General features: G+C 46.3%; 1 protein-coding gene across 5 annotated transcripts in view; it reads left to right on the top strand.

Annotated features, from left to right (window-relative positions):
* nlgn1 (neuroligin 1) overlaps window positions 1–10713 on the top strand; it is a 288192-nt gene extending 277479 nt beyond the window's left edge. For all 5 annotated transcript variants that reach the window (XM_061683182.1, XM_061683184.1, XM_061683181.1 and 2 more), the window contains one exon: window positions 8614–10713. In XM_061683182.1, the coding sequence (XP_061539166.1) occupies window positions 8614–9210 (597 nt within the window). In that variant the 3' untranslated portion in view covers window positions 9211–10713. The remainder of the gene's footprint in view (window positions 1–8613) is intronic.
* Window positions 10714–22209: the final 11496 nt, after the last annotated feature.

Here is a 22209-nt window from a genome sequence, read left to right on the forward strand (position 1 = left end):
CCAAGTTTTAATCACCACAGAGCAAGTACACGTGTTATGATTAATCTTAGAGCGTCTGCCTCACAGTTCTGAGGACCGGGGTTCAATCCCCGGCCCCGACTGTGTGGAGTTTGCATGTTCTCCCCGTGCCTGCGTGGGTTTTATCTGGGCGCTCCGGTTTCCTCCCACATCCCAAAAACATGCATAAATTGGGGACTCTAAATTGCCCGTAGGTGTGCATGTGAGTGCGGATGGTTGTCTGTTTGTATGTGCCCTGCGATTGGCTGGCAACCAGTTCAGGGTGTACCCCGCCTCCTGCCCGAAGATAGCTGGGATAGGCTCCAGCACTCCCACGACCCTCGTGAGGATAAGCGGCTCAGAAAATGGATGGATGATAATCTGTATTATTTATTTTTCAATGCCTCTATCAAATGTGGCAGAATAAAGGAATGCATATCGTTGAGTTCAAATGTCTTTATTCTTTGACTGCCCACAAATACCAGAGTGAACTAAACAGCATTGCACATAAACCATCATCACCAATAGAGTCTCCCACACGCCCCCACCTGCCTGCCATGGTCCTCATGTCAGCCCACCCCAACCCCCCCGAACACCCAGAGGGAGACTCGTAATGAAAGTCTTTCAGGGGGCTTCACCAGCCTGCCGTAATGTCTACGTCGTCTCGGAGTGGATGAAACCTACCAGACAATGTGTCCACGTGAGACAGGAGAAGTAGGAAGACACTGAACACTGCCACATGAAAGCATGGAAATCGGCGTGCCCGGGAATGGTGCATGAAAGAGCCACACCCCCAGTAGCTACATAGCGCCGGGGTATGCATTGTGCAAAACAACATCGGTTTGGCTAAGGACCCCCAAAAATGGCACCTATGAAGAGACACGCTTACGAAGCACAGTTTAAACCGCAAGCTGTCAGTTATGCAAAGGAACATGGGAATCGAGCAGCTGCGAGAGAATTCAAGATAAATTAATCCATGGTTCGCAAGTGGAGGAAGCAGGAAAACGAGCTTCGCCAAGTCAAGAAGACAAAGCTGAGTTTCCGCGGAAACAAGCGTCTTTACAGTCACCATTCGACTGAGGGCAATAATGCTTACAGAAGAAAAGAAAATCAAACATTTTCAAGGAGGTCCGTCTTGGTCCTTTTGTTTTATAAAACGGCGCCACTTAGCCATCCGGGCAAGGACTACCGTGGCGCAGCAACTTCCGGCGAATTACAAGGAAAAGCTGGCCATCTTCCGCTCCTTCTGCAGTAAAAAGATTGCCAACAAACACATCCAGCACAACCACATCACCAACATGGACAAGGTGCCGCTCACTTTCGACATCCCAGTGAACCACACTGTCGATAAGAAGGGGACCACCACGGTAGCGATACGCACAACGGGGCACATGAAGTCGGCTTTTACTGTTGTGCTTGGTTGCCATGGTAATGGACAGAAACTGCCACCTATGGTGATTTTTAAGAGGACAGATGGCGAACACAGGTTTACTAAGACTGGGAGGCAACGCCCGGCGTGTTACGCCACCATATGTGAATGGATTGTGGATGCTTGGGCTAAGGTATCTGTTTTGACTGTTGTCCGAGCTTTCGCGAAACCCGGTCTCATTGCTGAACAGCCCCCCGGCAACGAGACTGTGACGAGAGGGAACCCGGCGTGTTTGTTGGAGAACTTGCCTAGCTGTTCATTTCGGATACAGAAGATGAGGACTTTGATGGATTTGTGGATGAGGGTTGATAAAAAATATAGCGTGACTACATTGTTAAATACTTCAATAAAGTACAACCGAACTCAGTTTTGCTCCCGCTGCCTTTTTAAAAACATTTTTTTGGCGTGCATGCATGCTACCATATGTTTAAAGATAGCGTATGTTTTAGCATGCCTTTGCCCAATAATACGGTGCGCCTTAAGTGTGTGTTAAATACAGAAATAGACCCCGTAACTGAGACTGCGCCTTTTAATATGGTGCACCCTATGGTCGTGAAAATACGGTAGTTTGTTTCTGCTTGATTAGGATAGAAACAGCCTTGGGGGAAAATGGTATTTAGGTGGCATGTGGTCCTTGTCCTGATGACATAGTATTGCCTTCCTGAGGGGACCCTGTTGAAGAGGGGGTACCCAGGGTGGGAGTGATCAGCAGCGATTTTACCCAGCCCTCTTCCTTACCCCGGTTCCATGCAGGTCACTGATTTAGAGCTGCTGTTGTCTAGTCAACCGCTCTGCTGTGCGTACAAAGCACTGCAGTCTGCCTTGTACGAGGGCAGATGCTGAGGCAAACCACACAGTGATGGATGATGAAAGGTTTTCCACGGTGGGTCTGTAAAACCTGGACCGAGCCAAGCTGGAGACGTTGAGTTTTCGTAGTTACCGCAGGAAGAACATCCCACTGTCTGCTTGCTTACTAATGAAGGAGATGTTTGACTCCCATTTGCAGTCGCTTGTTATGATGGTGCCTAAAAACTTGACTGACTCCACTTCCTTAACCAAGGTGTTATTGATAGGGTAGGAGAGGGGAGGGGGATCTCTGAAAGTCTATGACCATTTCCACTGTCTTCTGCGGGTTGCGCTGCAAGTTGTTTTCAGAGCACCATGCAACTAGATAGACACTTCCTGTCTGTAAGTAGATTCATCATTATCTCTGATGAGACTGACCAAGGTTGTGTCATCTGCAAACTTAATCAATTTGATGGTGGAGTAGTTGGAAGTCCAGTTGTTTCTATACAGAGAGTAGAGAAACGGTGATAGCACGAACTGAGGATCAGACGTGAGTACCAAGCTGCACATGCTGTTTCCTGTTTGTAAGGAATTCTATGATCTGATAAAGGGGTCCACATTGAACAGAGACAGTTTCTCCTTCAGTCGCGCAGACATGATTGTGACGATTGCGGCGCTGAAATCCACCAACAGCATTCTGACATACTGTAAGTGCCACGAGAGTCCAAGTGCTGAAGAGCAAAGTGCAGACTTAGGTTAACTGCATCATCCACTGAGCAGTTAGCTCTGTATGTAAACTGTAATGGATCAAAATGGGGGGCCGTGATGCTTTTGATGTGGGACAAGAACAGCCGCTCGCGGCATTTCATGACCACTGATGTAAGGGCTACTGGCCTGTAGTCATTGAGGCCTGTAATGTTGCTTGTTAAAAATGTCAGTAAAAACTGGAGCTAGCTGGCTGTCACAGTATCTTACAGTGACAGGTGAGATCCCATTAGTCTTTTTTTTCCCCTAAAAAGTTGTCATTTTGGAGATTCCAGCAACAAAATATAAAATATGACTAAATACTGCCACTTTATAGTCTAGTACATTTTTTCCACAATGGCTATGCAGCGAATTTGGTATCCACTTCTACCTCTAACATCACACCAAGACATGGGGGTCACTTTGGTGATGAAAAATAGGCATTCCAAAGGCAATTAGTTACTTACCAATTGCTCCAAAATGGATTGATGTTATTGGAAATGAGTGCCAGTTTCATTTTCTAGAGCAAAAAATACATAAAATGAACTTCTTAGTGAAATATGGACCATTAAGACCCCATACCTCCTTTAAGTGACGAGCCCGATCTGTGGCGCAAGGAAGCTTGGGCGCGCTATAGAACGGCAGACACACCTTTTTTATTAATTGACCTCCAAACACGCATTCAACCAAAAGTTCAGTATTCTGATTAAATTACTTGTATTGGATTTATACAGAAACAAACATGCTCTCCTTTAAAAGTGTGGTGTGTTAATGGAGCGGTGCTCGGACTGGCTGACAACACAGCCACTGCATAATTTCATTTTAATTCAAAGTGTGCTATATTTTTCAAGTGGCTTTCAATGACATTCACAAATATCAGAATAACTCCATGCTCCATGGTTAATTACATACTTCATTTCAGCCTCAGACATCAATGAATTTACACATGGTGGGTGTGTCCGAAGTCTGGACGGAAGAATTTACATAGATAAAAAGTGCGCCTGCTAATCATATTCAGAATCAGAATCATCTTTATTTGCCAAGTATGTCCACAAAACATATAAAGGAATTTGTCTCCGGTATTTGGAGCTGCTCTAGTACGACAACAGACAGTCAATTGACAGAGAACACTTTTGAGACATAAAGACATCGACAAAAAAAAGTCACTGAGCAATAAAGGGTTGCTAGTTATCTGGTAATGCCGGTACATTTTTTATTTTTTTTATTTTTTGACAATTGTGCAAAAAGATGCAGAGTCCTCTAGCACTTAGAGCAGTTCGAAAGACTAATATTGCAATAGTCCGGTGCAATGACCATTGTGCAAAGGGCGCCGAGACTTCAAGTGAGTAGTGCGATAATCTGGGACAATGTTGATTCTGCAAATGTTGCAGATACTCCTCAATCAGTGTGCAAATGGAACAGATGCTACACTGGCATGAGTGGCCAGTATAGGTCAACAACAGATATGCAAATAGTGCAGCGTGGCGAGACTACTACATTGAGTGCACGAGTAATATATAATTGGCCACACAGAAATGTGACAACAAACTCAAGTCAAAAACTGCCAGTTTATTGTAATGGAATTATAGGTTAGGTGTTTAAGAAGTTGATCGCAAGAGGGAAGAAGCTGTTGGAATGTCTACTAGTTCTAGTTTGCGTTGATCGGTAGCGCCTACCTGAGGGAAGGAGCTGGAAGAGCTGGTGACCGGGGTGCAGACGGTCCGAGAGGATTTTGCACGCCCTTGTCTTAGTTCTGGCAGCGTGCAAGTCCTCAATGGTGGGTAGGGGGGTACCGACAATCCTTTCAGCAGTTTTGATTGTCCGTTGCAGTCGGAGTTTGTCCTTTTTTTGTAGCAGCACCAAACCAGACTGTGATGGAAGAACACAGGATTGATTCGATGACCGCTGTGTAGAACTGTCTCAGCAGCTCCGGTGGCAGGCCGTGCTTTCTCAGAAGCCGCAGGAAGTACATCCTCTGCTGGGCCTTTTTGAGGACGGAGTTGATGTTGGTCGCCCACTTCAGGTCCTGAGAGATTGTAATTCCCAGGAACTTGAAGGTCTCGACGGTTGACACAAGGCAGCTGGACAACGTGAGGGGCAGCTGTGGCGAAGGATGCCTCCTGAAGTCCACAATCATCTCTACAGTCTTGAGCGTGTTCAGCTCCAGGTTGTGTCGGCCGCACCACAGCTACAGCCGCTCCACTTCCTGTCGATATGCAGACTCGTCACCGTCCTTGATGAGGCCGATGACAGTGGTGTCATCTGTAAACTTCAGGAGTTTGAAAGCCTGGTGCGCTGTCATTAGTGTAGAGAGAGAAGAGCAGCGGAGAGAGGACACAACCTTGGGGCGCCCCAGTGCTGATGCTGCGTGTGATTGAGGTGGCCTCCCCCAGCCTCACCAGCTGTGTCCTGCCCGTCAGGAAGCTGTAAATCCACTAGCAGATGGCAGGTGAGATGCTGAGCTGGAGAAGCTTGGAGGAAAGGAGTTCAGGGATGATGGTGTTGAACGCTGAGCTGAAGTCTACGAAGAGGATCTTCGCGTAGGTCCCTGCACTGTCGAGGTGTTCTTGGATGAAGTGCAGTCCCATGTTGACTGCATCATCCGCAGACCTGTTCGCTCAGTGGGCAAACTGCAGGGGGTCCAGCAGGGGACATGTGACGCTCTTGAGGATAGTCCAGCACGAGATGTTCAAATGACTTCATGACCACAGATGTCAAGCCGACAGGCCTGTAGTCATTTAGATAAGAGATTGTAGGTTTCTTGGGGAGTGGTTGTTGTTGAATGTGCGAAATGACTTTGTTGGTACACACACATCTTCACAGAAACTGATATAGGATGTGACAGGGTCCGTATATTCATCCAGACTGCCAGCTGAATTTTCAAAGACACTCCAGTCTGTACAGTCTATCATTGGTCCACTTTTTCACTATTTTCACTGTAGGCTTCGCGCATTTAAGTTCTTGCCTGTATGTCGGTATTACGTGAATTAAGCAGTGATCAGACGATCCCAGGGCTGCACGAGGTATAGCACGGGTATGCGTTATTTAGCGTAGTATAGCAGTGGTCTAAAATGTTATTTTCCCTGATAAGACAGTCGATGTGCTGCTTGTATTTTGGGAGTTCGTGGTTGAGTTGAGCTTTGCTAAAGTCCCCGAGAATAATGAGGGGGGAGTCCGGGTGTTTTTTTTTTTCAATTTCGTTTACTTGTTCGGCGAGCGTTAGCAGTGCGGCGTTCGTGTTAACAAACCAATACAATAAAATATTCAGATGACACTGTTATATTGTCTTCAGATAAAAATTCAAACAAGATCATATAACAATTTGTAGAGTGGTGTGATGAACAAATAAACAAAGAAAACAAAAAAATCTTAGTAGATCCCAAGTCTATGATCCTCACATACAAATTCAGATGAAAAAAATAAGATTGAACAGGTCACCTCTTACTGTATAAATGTCTGGGCGTGCAAATTGATTTAGAGATGAGCTACAGATGCATGTAAAAGCATATGTACAAAAAAAACAAAATAAAAAAACAGAGAATCCACTTTTTATTTGGAGTAACTCAAGACTATCATGATTTATTTTACAGAGCGTAAAATGTGTGTATAATTTGTACTAAGATATGGATTGGCAAGCAGTTTTGGTAACCTAACAGTTAAATTTCATAATCAGAACTTTAGAACAATAAAAAGGAAAGGAAAGCAAATGTGTACATCGACACCTCCGAACAACTGTCTGGTAATATTTGAATAACCGCCTGTGAAAGAAACTCAAAAAAATACTTTCAGATCCCCTGCATGACCTATTAAGATCTGCCCAAAAGATACAAGGTACTTTATCACAATGAAACAATAACAGATATAAAAGTTAATTCGTTAGTGAATTAAGCTTATCAACATGAGCAACCAATAAAATGAGATTGATGGCTGGATGCGGATGACAAAGTGTATTGTGCTAATATAATGTGTATGTTGTGTTTATATGGGATTATGTTTATTGTTGCATTCGTGTATGCAGCTGTCTCTTGCTCCAACACAAATAAAGAGAAACCTTGAAACTTGATATATGTTAGGTTCTTTGAAGCCTAGTCTAATTTGCCCATACTGTAGGAAATGGATGGATTTTCAAATGTAGTTTATTCTCAATTTACACACTACACAAAAGATTTGTTAATGAATGATTTTAATTCAGCTTTTCTCTGATTTATTAATGGTATGACCAAAGTGGGAATTGTAACTACAACAACAGCGTTGGGCTCTTGGCGTGGACCAGCCCACAACCAATCCATGATTTACTGGCTCTATTCTTGTACCATTGTAACATGTCAAAAAGCATCCATCCATCCATTTTCTTCCACTTATCTGAGGTTGGGTCGCGGGGGCAACATCTTAAAGAGGGAAGCCCAGGCTTCCCTCTCCCCAGCTACTTTGGCCAACTCTTCCAGGGAAATCCCGAGGCGTTCCCAGGCCAGCTGAGAGATACAGTATAGTCTTTCCAGCGTGTCGTGGGTCATCCCTGGGGCCTCCTCCCGGTGGGACGATCTGTAAATTTACCAAGACAGACTGATACAGAGTCTGCATCACTGCAGACGCTGCACTGCCTGTCGATCTCCCGCTCCATTCTTTCCTCACTCGTGAACAAGACCCCAGGGATACTTGAACTCCTTTACTTGGGACTCGACCCGGAGAGGGCAGTCAACTCTTTACCGACTGAGAAGCATGGTCTCAGATTTGGAGGTGCTGATTTACATCCCAGCCTCTTCACACTCTGCTGCGAACCGCTCCAGCGAGAGTTGAAGATCACGGCTTGGTGAAGCCATGAGAACCACCTCATCTGCTAAAAGCAGAGGGGTAATACTAACGTCACCAAACTGGACCCCCTCAATGCCTTGGCTGCGCCTAGAAATTCTGTCCATGAAACTAATGAACAGAATCGATGACAAAGGGCGGTCTTGGCGGAGTCCAACTCACACTGGAAAAATATTCGACTTACTGCTGGCAATTCGAACCAAACTCTCGGACAGGGACCAAACAGTCCTTATCGGGGTCCGGTACCCCACAGTCCTGGAGCACCCTCCACAGGACTCCCCGAGGGACGCGGTTGAATGCCTTTTCTAAGTCCACAAAACACGTATACTTGTTGGGCAAATTCCCATGCAGCCTTCAGAACCCTGCTGTGAGGGCGTAGAGCTGTTCCACTGTTCCACGGCCAAGACGAAAAAAACTCTGCTCCTCCTGAATCTGACATTTGACATCCAGATGCACCCTCCTGTCCAGCACCCCTGAATAGACCTTACCAGGGAGGCTAAGGAGTGTGAGCCCCCTGTAGTTCTAATAGTTAGTTCTATTTCGGTTGCACTGAAAGTCAATGATTTTAAATGCTCAGATAAAAATAATCCACTCTATATAGAAACACAGAGACAATATATAACTGTGGGGACAGACCTATTATTTAAGCAACTCATTCATTCAGTCGTTCATTCATTTTCCGTACCGCTTATCCTCACTAGGATCACGGGCGAGCTGGAGCCTATCCCAGCTGACTCTGGGCGAGAGGCGGGGTACATCCTGAACTGGTCACCAGCCAATCGCAGTATTTAAGCAACTGTTAACTACAATGCATAATATAACATATTTCTGTTGTATGGTTTCTTCAGATTTCTCCATCAGGCGCAAGCAACCGCACCCCAAAACCAAAGGTTCAAGTGACTAAGAACTTCAACCCAACTCCATTCCCAACTGAGACCCAGGACATCCACAACCAACCACATCTGGTGGACCAGCGTGACTATTCCACTGAGTTGTCGGTGACTATCGCTGTGGGAGCCTCTCTGCTCTTCCTCAACATTCTGGCTTTTGCTGCTCTTTACTACAAGAAGGACAAGCATCGGCATGACATCCACAAGCGTTGCAGCCCTCAACAGAATGCAAACAATGAGCTCTCTCATAGCCAGGAAGAGGAGATAATGTCTCTTCGGATGAAGGAACACTCAGACCTGGACCAAGACTGCAGGCAGCTGGGTGATTCTGTTAATCCTCATGATGTGTTGCTAAGGACTACCTGCCCACCAGACTATACTCTGGCCTTGAGGCGCTCACCAGATGACATCCCTCTGATGACGCCAAACACCATTACCATGATCCCCAGTACTATTGGACGGCTTACCTCCCTCCACTCTTTCAGCACCTTTTCCAGCAGCGAGCAAAATAACACTCTTCCCCACCCTCACTCACATTCCACCACCCGAGTATAGTCCTGGACAGCCACCCAAACAGGCAGGACTCTCCTAACTAATGCCACTGCTTTTTCAGAAACTCAAATACCCTGTCAGGGGCTAACACCAGCCTGAACCACTAGTAGTGACATTATTATCAAGGGATATAAGGCACTGTTTTTGCATAATAAAAATCACAAAAATGAATAAGTACAAAACACCAAGAGTAAGATAATGATCCAGGCACATTCGTATATATTTTTCAGCATTTTTACTCTGAAAATACAGCAAAAGATGTAACTGTGTAATCTGGAAGTAGGCTATTGCTTGGATCTGAGATACATGGGAATATATACTCAATGCACTGTAGACAACTATAGGGCAGATTCCATTCAAAGCAATTTTGGCATGTACTTCATGAATGGAGACTTTTTTAAATGAAAAGATGAGAGAAAAAAAACTTAAGGAAGCGTATGTAATATGCACAATGGAAACCTAAAGAAGTTTTTCATTATTGTATTTTCAAGTTTGAGAATCGTGAAAAAAGTTAACATTAGAACAATTAAAATATTTAATGCTGCACTTTGAGCATCGATGCTTTATAGTCATTCTATTGAATTGGTGGCCTGGTCTACAACTGTCGCAGAAGGACTGAACCTTAGGATATGCAGACAGTTCCAAAGAAATCTGGGGGACCAGAAAGATAAGTAGATTTTAACACAATGTGCATGACAATTCATTTTCTTAATAGCATTAAAATGATCATTTTCGCCATCTTCTAAGGAAGTTTAGTTGAATTTCCTGATTGGATTATCAGACACACATTCACAAAATTTAGTCAGAAATTCAGTCCTTCTACCTATGGATATTGTGGCCTGGGACTAGGTAAAAGAAGAGATAAAAATATCTAAATATCAGATGGAAATATGAGGACAAGCTTTGCAATCTATGTATGTGGTAACACTTCATTAAGGGGAACTTAATCCCCCAATTTTTTTATTTTTTTTTGCAAGACAATTGTATGTGCCAGCATTAGTCAAAACAAGGTACTCTGATTAATATTGTGTTTGTGGAATAAGAATTAAATGGAATAATTAATCATCATACGAGCAGTACCACTTCGAGAGAAAACGTCATCAGTCCAAAAGTGATGAAGTGACGTCACAATTACTGTAGCTCGTTGCCTTACATTTGCGTAAGTGTGGTCTGTTAAAAATGGATCGGGAGGAACTGCAACTGTCAGGCTGTCAGCATCAAAGGTAAGTGTCCAGATTCATTTTCGCCTATTAAACTACCTTTGAAAAGTAGTCCACCAACTCCACCAACTCTCCAGAGCCTACTGGTCGCGCTCCCCAGCTGAGTTAACGCCGCGACTGATGAGAACAGCCATTGTGCGTCCGACATTACCCCGCTAACTGACTAATGTGTAGCTTGTTGCTAAATAATGACCAACTCTATCTGGTTTTGTCAGTAAATAAAGCAGGCAGGAAGGAAGGACTGATACATATCACCTTTTCGCAACTTTGCACACTTGCGAGAATGAAAATATATAAAAATGGCTGCCCCTTTAGGGGGGTAGATGCAGAGTTTTAAAAGTATTTTTTTAGAATAAATACTTCGTAGATTTAAGTAAACAGCCTCAGATAAAGAATATATGTTTTGACATCTTGGGTGTAGTTCCCCTTAAAATCTATTGTAGCACCGGTTTCAAATGAAATTCCATTGCTATATTATTCTCCTCCTTTGAGCACATCAAAACTGTCATTTCCCTTTTTACAGTCCCTATATACAGTGGTGCAAAAAAAGTATTTAGTCAGCCACCAATTGTGCAAGTTCTCCCACTTCAAAAGATGAGAGAGGCCTGTAATTTTTATCATTGGTATACCTCACCTATGAGAGACAAGAAAAAAATCCAGAAAATCACATTGTCCGATTTTTAAAGAATTGATGAGCAAATTATGGTGGAAAATAAGTATTTGGTCAACTACAAACAAGCAAGATTTCTGGCTCTCACAGACCTGTAACTTCTTCTTTAAAAGGCTCCTCTGTCCTCCACTCGTTACCTGTATTAATGGCACCTGTTTGAGCTCATTAGTATAAAAGACACATGTCCACAACCTCAAACATTCACACTCCAAACTCCACTATGACCAAGACCAAAGAGCTTTCAAAGGACACCAGAAACAAAATTGTAGACCTGCACCAGACTGGGAAGACTGAATCTGCAATAAGTAAGCAGCTTGGTGTGAAGAAATCAACTGTGGGAGGAATTATTAGAAAATGGAAGACATACAAGACCACTGATAATCTCCCTCGGTGTGGGGCTCCACGCAAGATCTCACCCGTGGGGTCAAAATGATCACAAGAACGGTGAGCAAAAATCCCAGAACCACATGGGGGGATCTTGTGAATGACCTGCAGAGAGCTGGGACCAAAGTAACAAATGCTACCATCAGTAACACACTACGCCACCAGGGACTCAAATCCTGCAGTGCCAGAGGTGTCCCCCTGCTTAAGCCAGTACATTTCCAGGCCTGTCTGAAGTTTGCTAGAGAGTATTTGGATGATCCAGAAGAGGATTGGGAGAATGTCATATGGTCAGATGAAACTAAAATATAACTTTTTGGTAAAAACTCAACTTGTCATGTTTGGAGGAGAAAGAATACTGAGTCACCCACGTCTCAGGGGAGGCGGGGGACATTGAGTCCGAGTGGACCATGTTCCGCGCCTCATCCACCGCCGGGGCCTTGCCAACGAGGAGCTTGGCACAGAACGGTGAGGGATGCCGTCAAGCGGTGAGGGATGCCATCAAGCTGAAGAAGGAGTCCTATCTGGCCTTTTTGGCCTGTGGGACTCCTGAGGCAACTGATGGGTGCCGGCTGGCCAAGCGGAATGCAGCTTTGGTGGTTGCTGAGGCAACGTGGGAGGAGTTTGGTGAGGCCATGGAGAACGATTTCCGAATGGCTTCGAGGAAATTCTGGTCCACCATCTGGCGTCTCAGGAGGGGGAAGCAGTGCACCATCAACACTGTGTATATTGAATGGGGCACTGCTGACCTCAACTTGGGACGTTGTGTCGGTGGGGAGAATACTTCGAAGACCTCCTCAAATCCACCGACAGGCCTTCCCATGAGGAAGCAGAGTTTGGGGTCTCTGAGGTGGGCTCTCCTATCTCTGGGGTTGAGGTTGGCGAGGTGGTTAAAAAGCTCCTCGTTGGCAAGGCCCTGGCGGTAGATGAGATTCGCCCGGAGTTCCTAAAGGCTCTGGATGTTGTGGGGCTGTCCTGTTTGCCACGCCTCTGCAACATCGCGTGGACATTGGGGAGAGTGCCTCTGGATTGGCAGAATGAGGTGATGGTCCCCCTTTTTAAAAAGAGGAGGGTCCGTCGGGAAGGCGAATCTCAGATTCAGGAGGAGCAGTGTGGTTTTCATCCTGGCTGCGGAACAGTTGGCAGGGTCCTCGAGGGTGCATGGGAGTTTGCACAACCAGTCTACATGTGCTTTGTGGACTTGGAGAAGGCGTTCAACCGTGTCTCTCTGGGAGTTCTGTGGGGGGTGCTTTGGGAGTATAGGGTACCGAAACCCCTGATACGGGCTGTTGGGTCCCTGTACGACCAGTGTCAGAGTTTGGTCCGCATTGCCGGCAGTAAGTCGGACTCGTTTCCGATGAGGGTTGGACTCCGCCAAGGCTGCCCTTTGTCACCGATTCTGTTCATAACTTTTACGGACAGAATTTCTAGGCGCAGCCGAGGCGTACAGGGAGTCCGGTTTGGTGGCCTCAGTATTGCATCTCTGCTTTTTACAGATGATGTGGTTCTGTTGGCTTCATCAAGCCATGATCTCCAAATCTCACTGGAGCGGTTTGCAGCAGAGTGTGAAGCGGGTGCGATGAGAATCAGCACCTCCAAATCTGAGACCATGGTCTCATTCGGAAAAGGGTGGAGTTCCCTCGCTAGGTCGGGGATGAGATCCTGCCCCAAGGGGAGGAGTCCAAATATCTTGGGGTCTTGTTCACAAGTGAGGGAAGAACGGAATGGGAGATTGACAGGCGGATCGGTGCAGCCTCTGCAGTGATTCGGCCTTTGTATCGGTCCGTTGTGGTGAAGAAGTAGCTAAGCCGAAAGGCGACACTCCCAATTTACCGGTCGATCTACGTTCCTACCCTCACCTATGATCACGAGCTGTGGGTCGTGACCGAAAGAACAAGATCCCGGATACAAGCGGCCGAAATGAGTTTTCTCCGCCGGCTCTCCCTGAGAGATAGGATGAGAAGCTCGGTCATCTCGTAGAGCCGCTGCTCCTCCGCATTGAGATGAGCCAGATGAGGTGGCTCGAGCATCTGATTAGGATGCCTCCCGGATACTTCCCTGTGGCGTACCGGGCACTTTCACCGGGAGGAGATCCCGGGGATGACCCAGGACACGTAGGAGAGACTATGTCTCCCGGCTGGCCTGGGAACACCTCGGGATCTTCTCGGAAGAGCTGGAGGAAGTGGCTGGGGAGAGGGAAGTCTGGGCGTCCCTGCTGAGGCTGCTGCCCCCGTGACCCAACGTCGGAGAAGCGGACGAAAATGGATGGATGGACGGAGAATACTGAGTTGCATCCAAAGAACACCATACCTACTGTGAAGCATGGGGGTGGAAACATCATGCTTTGAGGCTCTTTTTCTGCAAAGGGACCAGGACGACTGATCAGTGTCAACAAAGGGTATATAACAAAGTATTGAGATGAACTTTTGTGATTGACCAAATACTTATTTTCCACCATAATTTGCTAATAAATTAATAATAAATTTTTCAAAATTATTTTCTTCTTTCAGGAGCATATTTGTGAGGTCACACACTGATGTTGGGGGAGAAGGCCTGGCTCACTGTCCACTTGAAATCAAACAGGGGTCATCACCAAACTGTTTGGCTGTAAAAAAAATCTTTTGGTATGCTGAACTATTCAGAGTTCCTTTCACTGGAGCTCAGGGGCTAATATTTTGGAGAGGGCCCCTTACTGTTCCAACATGACTGTAAATCAGAATCAGAATCATCTTTATGTACCAAGTATCTCAAAAACATCTCTCCGGTAGTCGGAGCCATATGACAGACAGTCAATTGACAGAGAATACTTTTGAAACATAAAAAACAATCACTGAGCAATAAAAGGTTACCAGTAATGTGGTAATGCCAGTACAATTATGTTTTATTTTTTTTGACAATGTGCAAAAAAAGAAATGGATGAGAGAGTTTGATGTGGATGAATTGTACTGGCTTGTACAATCCCAACCTCAACCCTATAGAACACTTTTGGATAAATTATCATGGAGACTGAAAGCCAGACCTTCTTTTATCCAACATCAGTGTCTAACCTCACAAATGCACACACACACACATACATACATACAGTGGGTACAGAAAATATTTAGACCCCCTTAAGTTTTTCACTCTTTGTCATATTCCAGCCATTTGCTAAAATCATTTAGGTTTATTTCTTCCTCAATGTACACACAGCACCCCATATTGACAGAAAAAACACTGAATTGTTGAAATTTTTACAGATTAATTAAAAAATAAAAACTGAAATATCACAGCCATAAGTATTCAGACCCTTTGCTGTGACACTCAAATATTTTACTCGGGTGCTGTCCATTTCTTCTGATCATCCTTGAGATTGTTCTACACCTTCATTGGAGTCCAGCTGTGTTAACCGTGGGGGAGGAGGGGGGCTGGAAGGCGGGACCAGAGGGGACTCCCGGGCGGGCTTGAGCAGGCTGACGTGAAAAGCAGGGTGGACCCGCATCGACTTCGGGAGCCTAAGCTTCACGGTGACAGGGTTGATGATCTTTGTGATGGGGAAGAGCCCAACGAACCTGGGAGCGAGCTCGCGGCCTCCACCCGGAGTGGAATATGCTTGGTGGAGAGCCAAACTCGCTGACCCTCTTTGTAGTTTGGGGCCAGTGTCCTCCGACGGTCAGCTGCGGTCTTCTAGGACCGTCCCTGGCGCAGCAGCATCTGGCGGGCTCGCTCCCTGGTCCTCCTGCAGCATCTCACCCAGGTCAGTGCCGCTGGAACTGTGGACTCTGGGGCTATGGCAGGAAATAGAGATGGTTGGTAACCATGCACAATGTGAAAAGTCGATAGACCAGTGGATTCAGAGGGGAGGGAATTGTGAGAGAACTCGACCCAAACCAGCTTCTGAGACCAGGATTGTGGATCCTGTGAAGCGAGACATCGGAGCCCAGTCTCCAGGTCCTGGTTCAGCCTCTCTGTTTGTCCGTTGGTTTCAGGATGAAACCCAGATGACAGACTGACGGTAGCACCTATTGGACTGCAAAACTCCTTCCAAAATCGTGGAATTAATTGGGGGCCCCTATCAGATACCAGATTCTTGGGAAAACCATGAAACTTGAATACCTGGTGAATCATCAACTCGGCAGTGTCTTTAGCTGAGGGAAGTTTCGGAAGTGCAATGAAGTGTGCCATCTTAGAGAATCTGTCCACAACTGTGAGAATGGTGGTATTACCTTTAGAAGCCGGTAATCCTGTCACTAAATCTACGGAAATGTCTAACCAAGGACGTTGTGGTATTGGCTGAGGTCGCAACTCCCCAGAAGGACGTTGACGAGAGGGCTTGTTAGCAGCACATACCTGGCAAGCATTGACGTAATCGATACCATCCCTCCTAACATTAGGCCACCAAAAGCGCTGTTCGACCACAGATTGCGTTTTGGCAATGCCTGGGTGACATACGGTCCGGTTAGTGTGAGGCCAGTGGATGACTCTTCCCCTTAAGGTCGGAACCATATAAAGCCTGTTTTCAGGGCAATCTTCAGGGCCAAGAGTGTTCATCAGAGCCTCTTTAACCGCAGTTTCAACGCCCCAAACAAAAGCAGAAATGAAACATGACTTGGGCAAAATAGTCTGAGGGTTGGACAAAGAATTCTCTTTGCAGAAAATACATGATAAAGCATCTGGTTTACGATTTTTAGAAACAGGTCAGTAGGATAACATGAAATTAAATCTAGTGAAGAACAGAGCAGATCTAGCCTGCCTCGCATTTAATCTTTTAGCAGATTTAATATACTCAAGGTTCTTGTGATTTGTCCATACTAAAAACGGAGTCTGTGCCCCCTCTAGCCAGTGCCTCCACTCCACCAAAGCCACCTTGACCGCCAGCAGTTTACGGTCACCTATGTCATAATTTCCCTCGGGCGGAGTCAGTTTTTTAGAGAGATAAGCACAAGGATGTAACTTACCATCCTTGAGACATTTCTGGGAGAGCACTGCTCCTATACTGGCAACAGACGCATCAACGTCTACCACAAACTGCTATTTGAGATCTGGCAAAGTGAGGATGGGAGCGGAGGTAAAGCTCGATTTTAATTTCTGTAAAGCTGATTGACAAGCCGGTTTCCACACAAAGGGTCTGTGTGGCGAGGTAAGATCATGCAAAGGCGAGGCTATTGAACTGAAATTTCTGAATGAATTTTCTGTAGAGGTTTGCGAACCCTAAGAACCTTTGTACATCTTTGCGTGACATGGGAGTAGGCCAATTAATCACGGCATCGACTTTGCAAGGGTCCATTTTGACTTCACCTTGAGCCAGCACGAAACCCAGAAAAGAAATGGACGCCTTGTGGTATTCACATTTCTCAGCCTTGACATATAGTTGATTCTGCAGTAACCGCTGCAATACAGAGCGGACATGAATAATGTGAGTCTCCTCATCCGGGGAGAATATCAAAATGTCGTCCAAATAGACAAAAATATACACATTCAACATGTGAGTCCAAAAGGCATTACCAAATACTCATAATGTCCCGTTGGTGTGTTGAATGCAGTTTTCCATTCATCCCCCTCCCTTATCCTGACTAGATGATACGGATTTCTTAAGTCTAGTTTGGTGAAAACCTTGGCTCCCTCCAGGAACTCAAAGGCGGTGGAGATGAGAGGAAGAGGGTACCTGTTTTTTACAGTTATCTCGTTGAGACCCCAGTAATCGATACAGGGTCGCAGGGTCTTGTCCTTTTTGTCCACAAAGAAAAATCCTGCTCCCGCAGGAGATGAAGATGGGCGAATGATCCCGGCTGCCAGTGATTCTTCCACCTACTCTTTCATGGCCTTGTGTTCCGGCCCTGAAAGAGAGAACAACCTCCCCCGTCGAGGTGTGGTTCCAGGCAGCAAGTCAACTGCACAGTCATAAGGTCTGTGGGGTGGAAGGGATTTAGCTTTGGATTTGGAAAAAACTTCTTTCATGTCATGGTAACAGGTGGGCACTTGAGACAATTCAGGATCAGAGTCAATAAATACAGATGTATGAATCTCTTGATCTGGAGAGCATAGTGTCACTGTAGGAAGAACGCGGGTAGGGCCTTCCATCCTTCCATCCATTTTCTGAGTCGCTTCTCCTCACTAGGGTCACGGGCGTGCTGGAGCCTATCCCAGCTGTCATCGGGCAGGAGGCGGGGTACACCCTGAACTGGTTGCCAGCCAATCGTAGGGCACATACAAACAAACAACCATTCGCACTCACATTCACACCTACGGGCAATTTAGAGTCTCCAATTAATGCATGTTTTTGGGATGTGGAAGGAAACCGGAGTGCCCGGAGAAAACCCACGCAGGCACGGGGAGTACATGCAAAGTCCACACAGGCGGGGCCGGGGATTGAACCCGGGTCCTCAGAACTGTGAGGCTGACGCTCTAACCGGGTAGGGTCTTCCTTAATGAAATTTAGACTCACCGCTCCTGCACCCTTGTTACTGGCACCGGCAACTTTGACGTGACAGTTGCTCACGGAATGACCCAACTTCCCACAGTAGAAGCAACGCCCTTCCCTCATTGACGTTCCTCAGGGGAGAGACGGAACCTGCCCAGTAGCATGGGTTCATCCGTGGTGATGCTAGCCAGTGCATTGAGACTGGCAACAGGGGCTCTACCTTGGTTTGGCTGGTCACAGAGGCTCGTCCTCCAAGTGCGCTGTGATGCATCCCTCCGCCGATCTCCATCCAGTTCGCGATCCAAAAGCCTTTTGTCGAGCTTTACGGCGAGAGCGATGAGAGTGTCCAAGTCGGTCGGCATATCTAGTGGGACCAAATGATTATTGACGGTGGGGGATAATCCTTGAAAAAATGCATCGATTAGTGCCCTGTTGTTCCACTGACTCTCAGCCGCTAGAATGCGAAACTCAATCGCGTAATCTGACACCCTGCGCTTGCCTCATTGTAAGGTGACACAGGAGCGAACTGCCTCACGATCTGGTGTGGAATACTGAAAAACTTGCTCCATCGTCTTTACGAAAGAAGCACAAGAGTGACAATCGGCGGAATTTCGGCTCCATTCAGCAGTAGCCCACGCCTCCGCATGACCAGTCAGGTGGGAAATGACAAAAGCGATCTTTGCCCGTTCGGTGGGGAAGACAGCTGCCTGCAGCTCAAAGTGGAGTTCGCACTGAGTGATAAATGTCTTAATGTTCCCAGAATCTCCAGAGAACCTCTCCGGTCGAGAGAGTTGTGGGCAGACAGCAGCGGAAGTGGCAAGTGGTTGCATGGTGACTGCTTCACCTGGAAACGGGGGTACAGTGGCGGCATCGGGTGCTGTGTCGGCTGGTTCCTTCTTCTGAAGCATATTCATTAGGACTTCAAACTGTGAAGGTACCTGTCTCATCATAGTGTCCTGATGCTCTGACAGTCCCTTTAGATGAAGGTGGTGGGCAGCAAGCTGCTCATCCTGCTTCGAGATGTGTTGACCTTGCGCTTGAAGGGTTTTGCGCACCGGTCTGAGTCTGCTGGGTCCATGTTATGGCCAGTTCGTTCTGTCATGGACGGAACAGAGGATAGGACCCAAAAATCCAAAACAAATGGACAGTTTCAAAAAGAGAGGTTTAATATCGAGGCAGAGGTCGGTACACAGGCAGGTAATCCAAAAAAGACAACAGAATCCAAAAACGTGAGGCAAAAAGGCGAGGTCGATAATCGGAACAGGGTCTAGTCTTACTGTGAGTCCGTGACGTGGAAACATGGAATGCTGGAATGCGATGACAAGGTACAACGAACTGGCGACGAGAATGAATGAGACATGAGGTTAAATGCAAGGGGTAATTAGGGTGAAGGAGGCACAGGTGGTGATGATGCTCTCAGGAGCAGGTGTGTATGAAACAGGGGGAAGACAAAAACCAGAACACACACCCATGACAATTGTACTTGATTAGGAAAGCCACACACCTGTCGATATAAAACCTTACAGCTCACAGTGCTTGTGAAAATGAGCAAATGTGCAAATGAGAATCATGAGGTCAAAGGAATTGCCTGAAGAGCTCGGAGACAGAATTGTGGAAAGGCACAGATCTGGCCAAGGTTGCAAAAACATTTCTGCTGCACAGTGGCCTCCATAATCCTTAAATGGAAGACGTTTAGGACGACCAGAACTCTTCCAAGAGCTGGCCTTCCGGCCAAACTGAGCAATCGGGGGAGAAGAGCCTTGGTGAGAGAGGTAAAGAAGAACCCAAAGATCAATGTGGCTGAGCTCCAGAGATGCAGTCGGGAGATGGGAGAAAGTTCTAGAAAATCAACCATCACTGCAGCCCTCCACCAGTCGGGGCTTTATGTCAGAGTGGCCTCTCCTCAGTGCAAGACACATGAAAGCCCGTATGGAGTTTGCTGAAAAACACCTGAAGGACTCAAGATGGTGAGAAATAAAATTATCTGGTCGGATGAGACCAAGATAGAACTTTTTGGCCATAATTCTAAGTGGTATGTGTGGAGAAAACCAGACACTGCTCATCAACTGTCCAATACAGTCCCAACAGTGAAGCATGGTGGTGGCAGCATCATGCTGTGGGGGATGGGGGTGTTTTTCAGCTGCGGGGACAGGACGACTGGTGGCAATCAAAGGAAAGATGAATGCGGCCAAGTACAGGGATATCCTGGATGAAAACCTTCTCCAGAGTGCTCAGTGCACCTCAGACTGGGGCAAAGGTTCACCTTCCAAGAAAACAATGACCCTAAGCACACAGCTAAAATAATGAAGGAGTGCCCTCAGAACAACTCAGTGACTGTTCTTGAATGGCCCAGCCAGAGCCCTGACTTAAACCCAATTGTGCATCTCTGGAGAGACCTAAAAATGGCTGTACACCAACGTTCACCATCCAACCTGACAGAACTGGAGAGGATCCCCAAATCCAGGTGTGAAAAACTTGTTGCATCTTTCCCAAAAAGACTCATGGCTGTATTAGATCAAAAGGGTGCTTCTACTAAATACTGCGCAAAGGGTCTGAATACTTATGAATGTGTGATATTTCACTTTTTCTTTTTGAATAAATCTGCAAAAATTTTAACAATTCGGGTTTTTTTTGTCAATATGGGGTGCTGTGTGTACATTCATGAGGAAAAAAAAGAACTTAAATGATTTTAGCAAATGGGTGCAATATAAGTGAGAAATTTAATAGAGTCTGAATACTTTCCGTACCCACTGTGTGTGTGTGTATATATATATATATATATATATATATATATATATATATATATAATATATCTCGGGTTCCGAACTTGACATAACGCTTGGCTGTGAGGTGAAAATTAGTTGTCTGCTCCGAGGCATAAGGTGGAAATCTGCTCAAGGTGGAAGTTCCACCTCAACATCCTCGATCATTCAATCCAAATCTTTTTACCATGTTAATCACGTTTGTGATTAACATGGTAAAAAAGAAGTTCGGAAATAATTTTATCTTCGTCAAAAAATATTTACAGTGTGTATGTTACAGTATTTATTGAATATTAGCGTCTCTATAATTAAACAACAAATGGTTATTGTGGCCATAATTACGTTAAAATCGCTCTTTACGGAGGCGTTCGGGACGGGTTTGGTGATTGACCAATCACGATCGTCTTTGCAACTGCAAAGTTGTAAAGAGTAACTTTGTTGATTATATTTGACTTTATATATTTGACTTTTTATATATATTTGACTTTTTTTATGTTTGACTTTTCTACATGCGTTTTGTGGACTTGGAGAAGGCGTTCGACCGTGTCCCTCGGGGAGTCCTGTGGAGGGTGCTTCGGGAGTATGGGGTACTGAACCCTCTGATACAGGCTGTTCGGTCCCTGTACGACCGGAGTCAGAGTTTGGTCCGCATATCCGGCAGTAAGTCGGACTCGTTCCCGGTGAGGGTTGGACTCCGCCAAGGCTGCCCTTTGTCGCCGATACTCAGTATTGCATCGCTGCTTTTTGCAGATGATGTGGTTCTGTTGGCTATATCAAGCCGTGATCTCGACAACTCTCACTGGAGCAGTTCACAGCTGAGTGTGAAGCGGCTGGGATGAGAATCAGCACCTCCAAATCTGAGACCATGGTCCTCAGTCGGAAAAGGGTGGCATGCCCTCTCCAGGTCGGGGATGAGATCCTGCCCCAAGTGGAGCAGTTCAAGTATCTTGGGGTCTTGTTCACGAGTGAGGGAAGAATGGAACGGGAGATCGACAGGCGAATCGGTGCAGCGTCTGCAGTGATGCGGACTTTGTATCGGTCCGTTGTGGTAAAGAAGGAGCTAAGCCGAAAGGCAAAGCTCTCAATTTACCGGTCGATCTTCGTTCCTACCCTCACCTATGGTCATGAGCTGTGGGTCGTAACCGAAAGAAGAAGATACCGGATACAAGCGGCCGAAATGAGTTTCCTCCGCAGCCGCTGCTCCTCCGCATTGAGAGGAGCCAGATGAGGTGGCTGGGGCATCTGATTCGGATGCCTCCCGGAAGAAGCTGTTGGAATGTCTACTAGTTCTAGTTTGCGTTGATCGGTAGCGCCTACCTAAGGGAAGGAGCTGGAAGAGCTGGTGACCGGGGTCCAGACGGTCCGAGAGGATTTTGCACGCCCTTGTCTTGGTTCTGGCAGCGTGCAAGTCCTCAATGGTGGGTAGGGGTAAAAAGGGGGACCACCACCCCAGTCTGCCAATCCAGAGGCACTGTCCCTGATGTCCATGCGATGTTGCAGAGGCGTGTCAACCAGGACAGCCCTACAACATCCATAGCCTTGAGGAACTCTGGGAGAATCTCATCCACCCCC

This window comes from Phycodurus eques, chromosome 8 (genome assembly GCF_024500275.1).
Source record: "Phycodurus eques isolate BA_2022a chromosome 8, UOR_Pequ_1.1, whole genome shotgun sequence".
In the NCBI taxonomy this organism is placed as follows: Eukaryota; Metazoa; Chordata; class Actinopteri; order Syngnathiformes; family Syngnathidae; genus Phycodurus; species Phycodurus eques.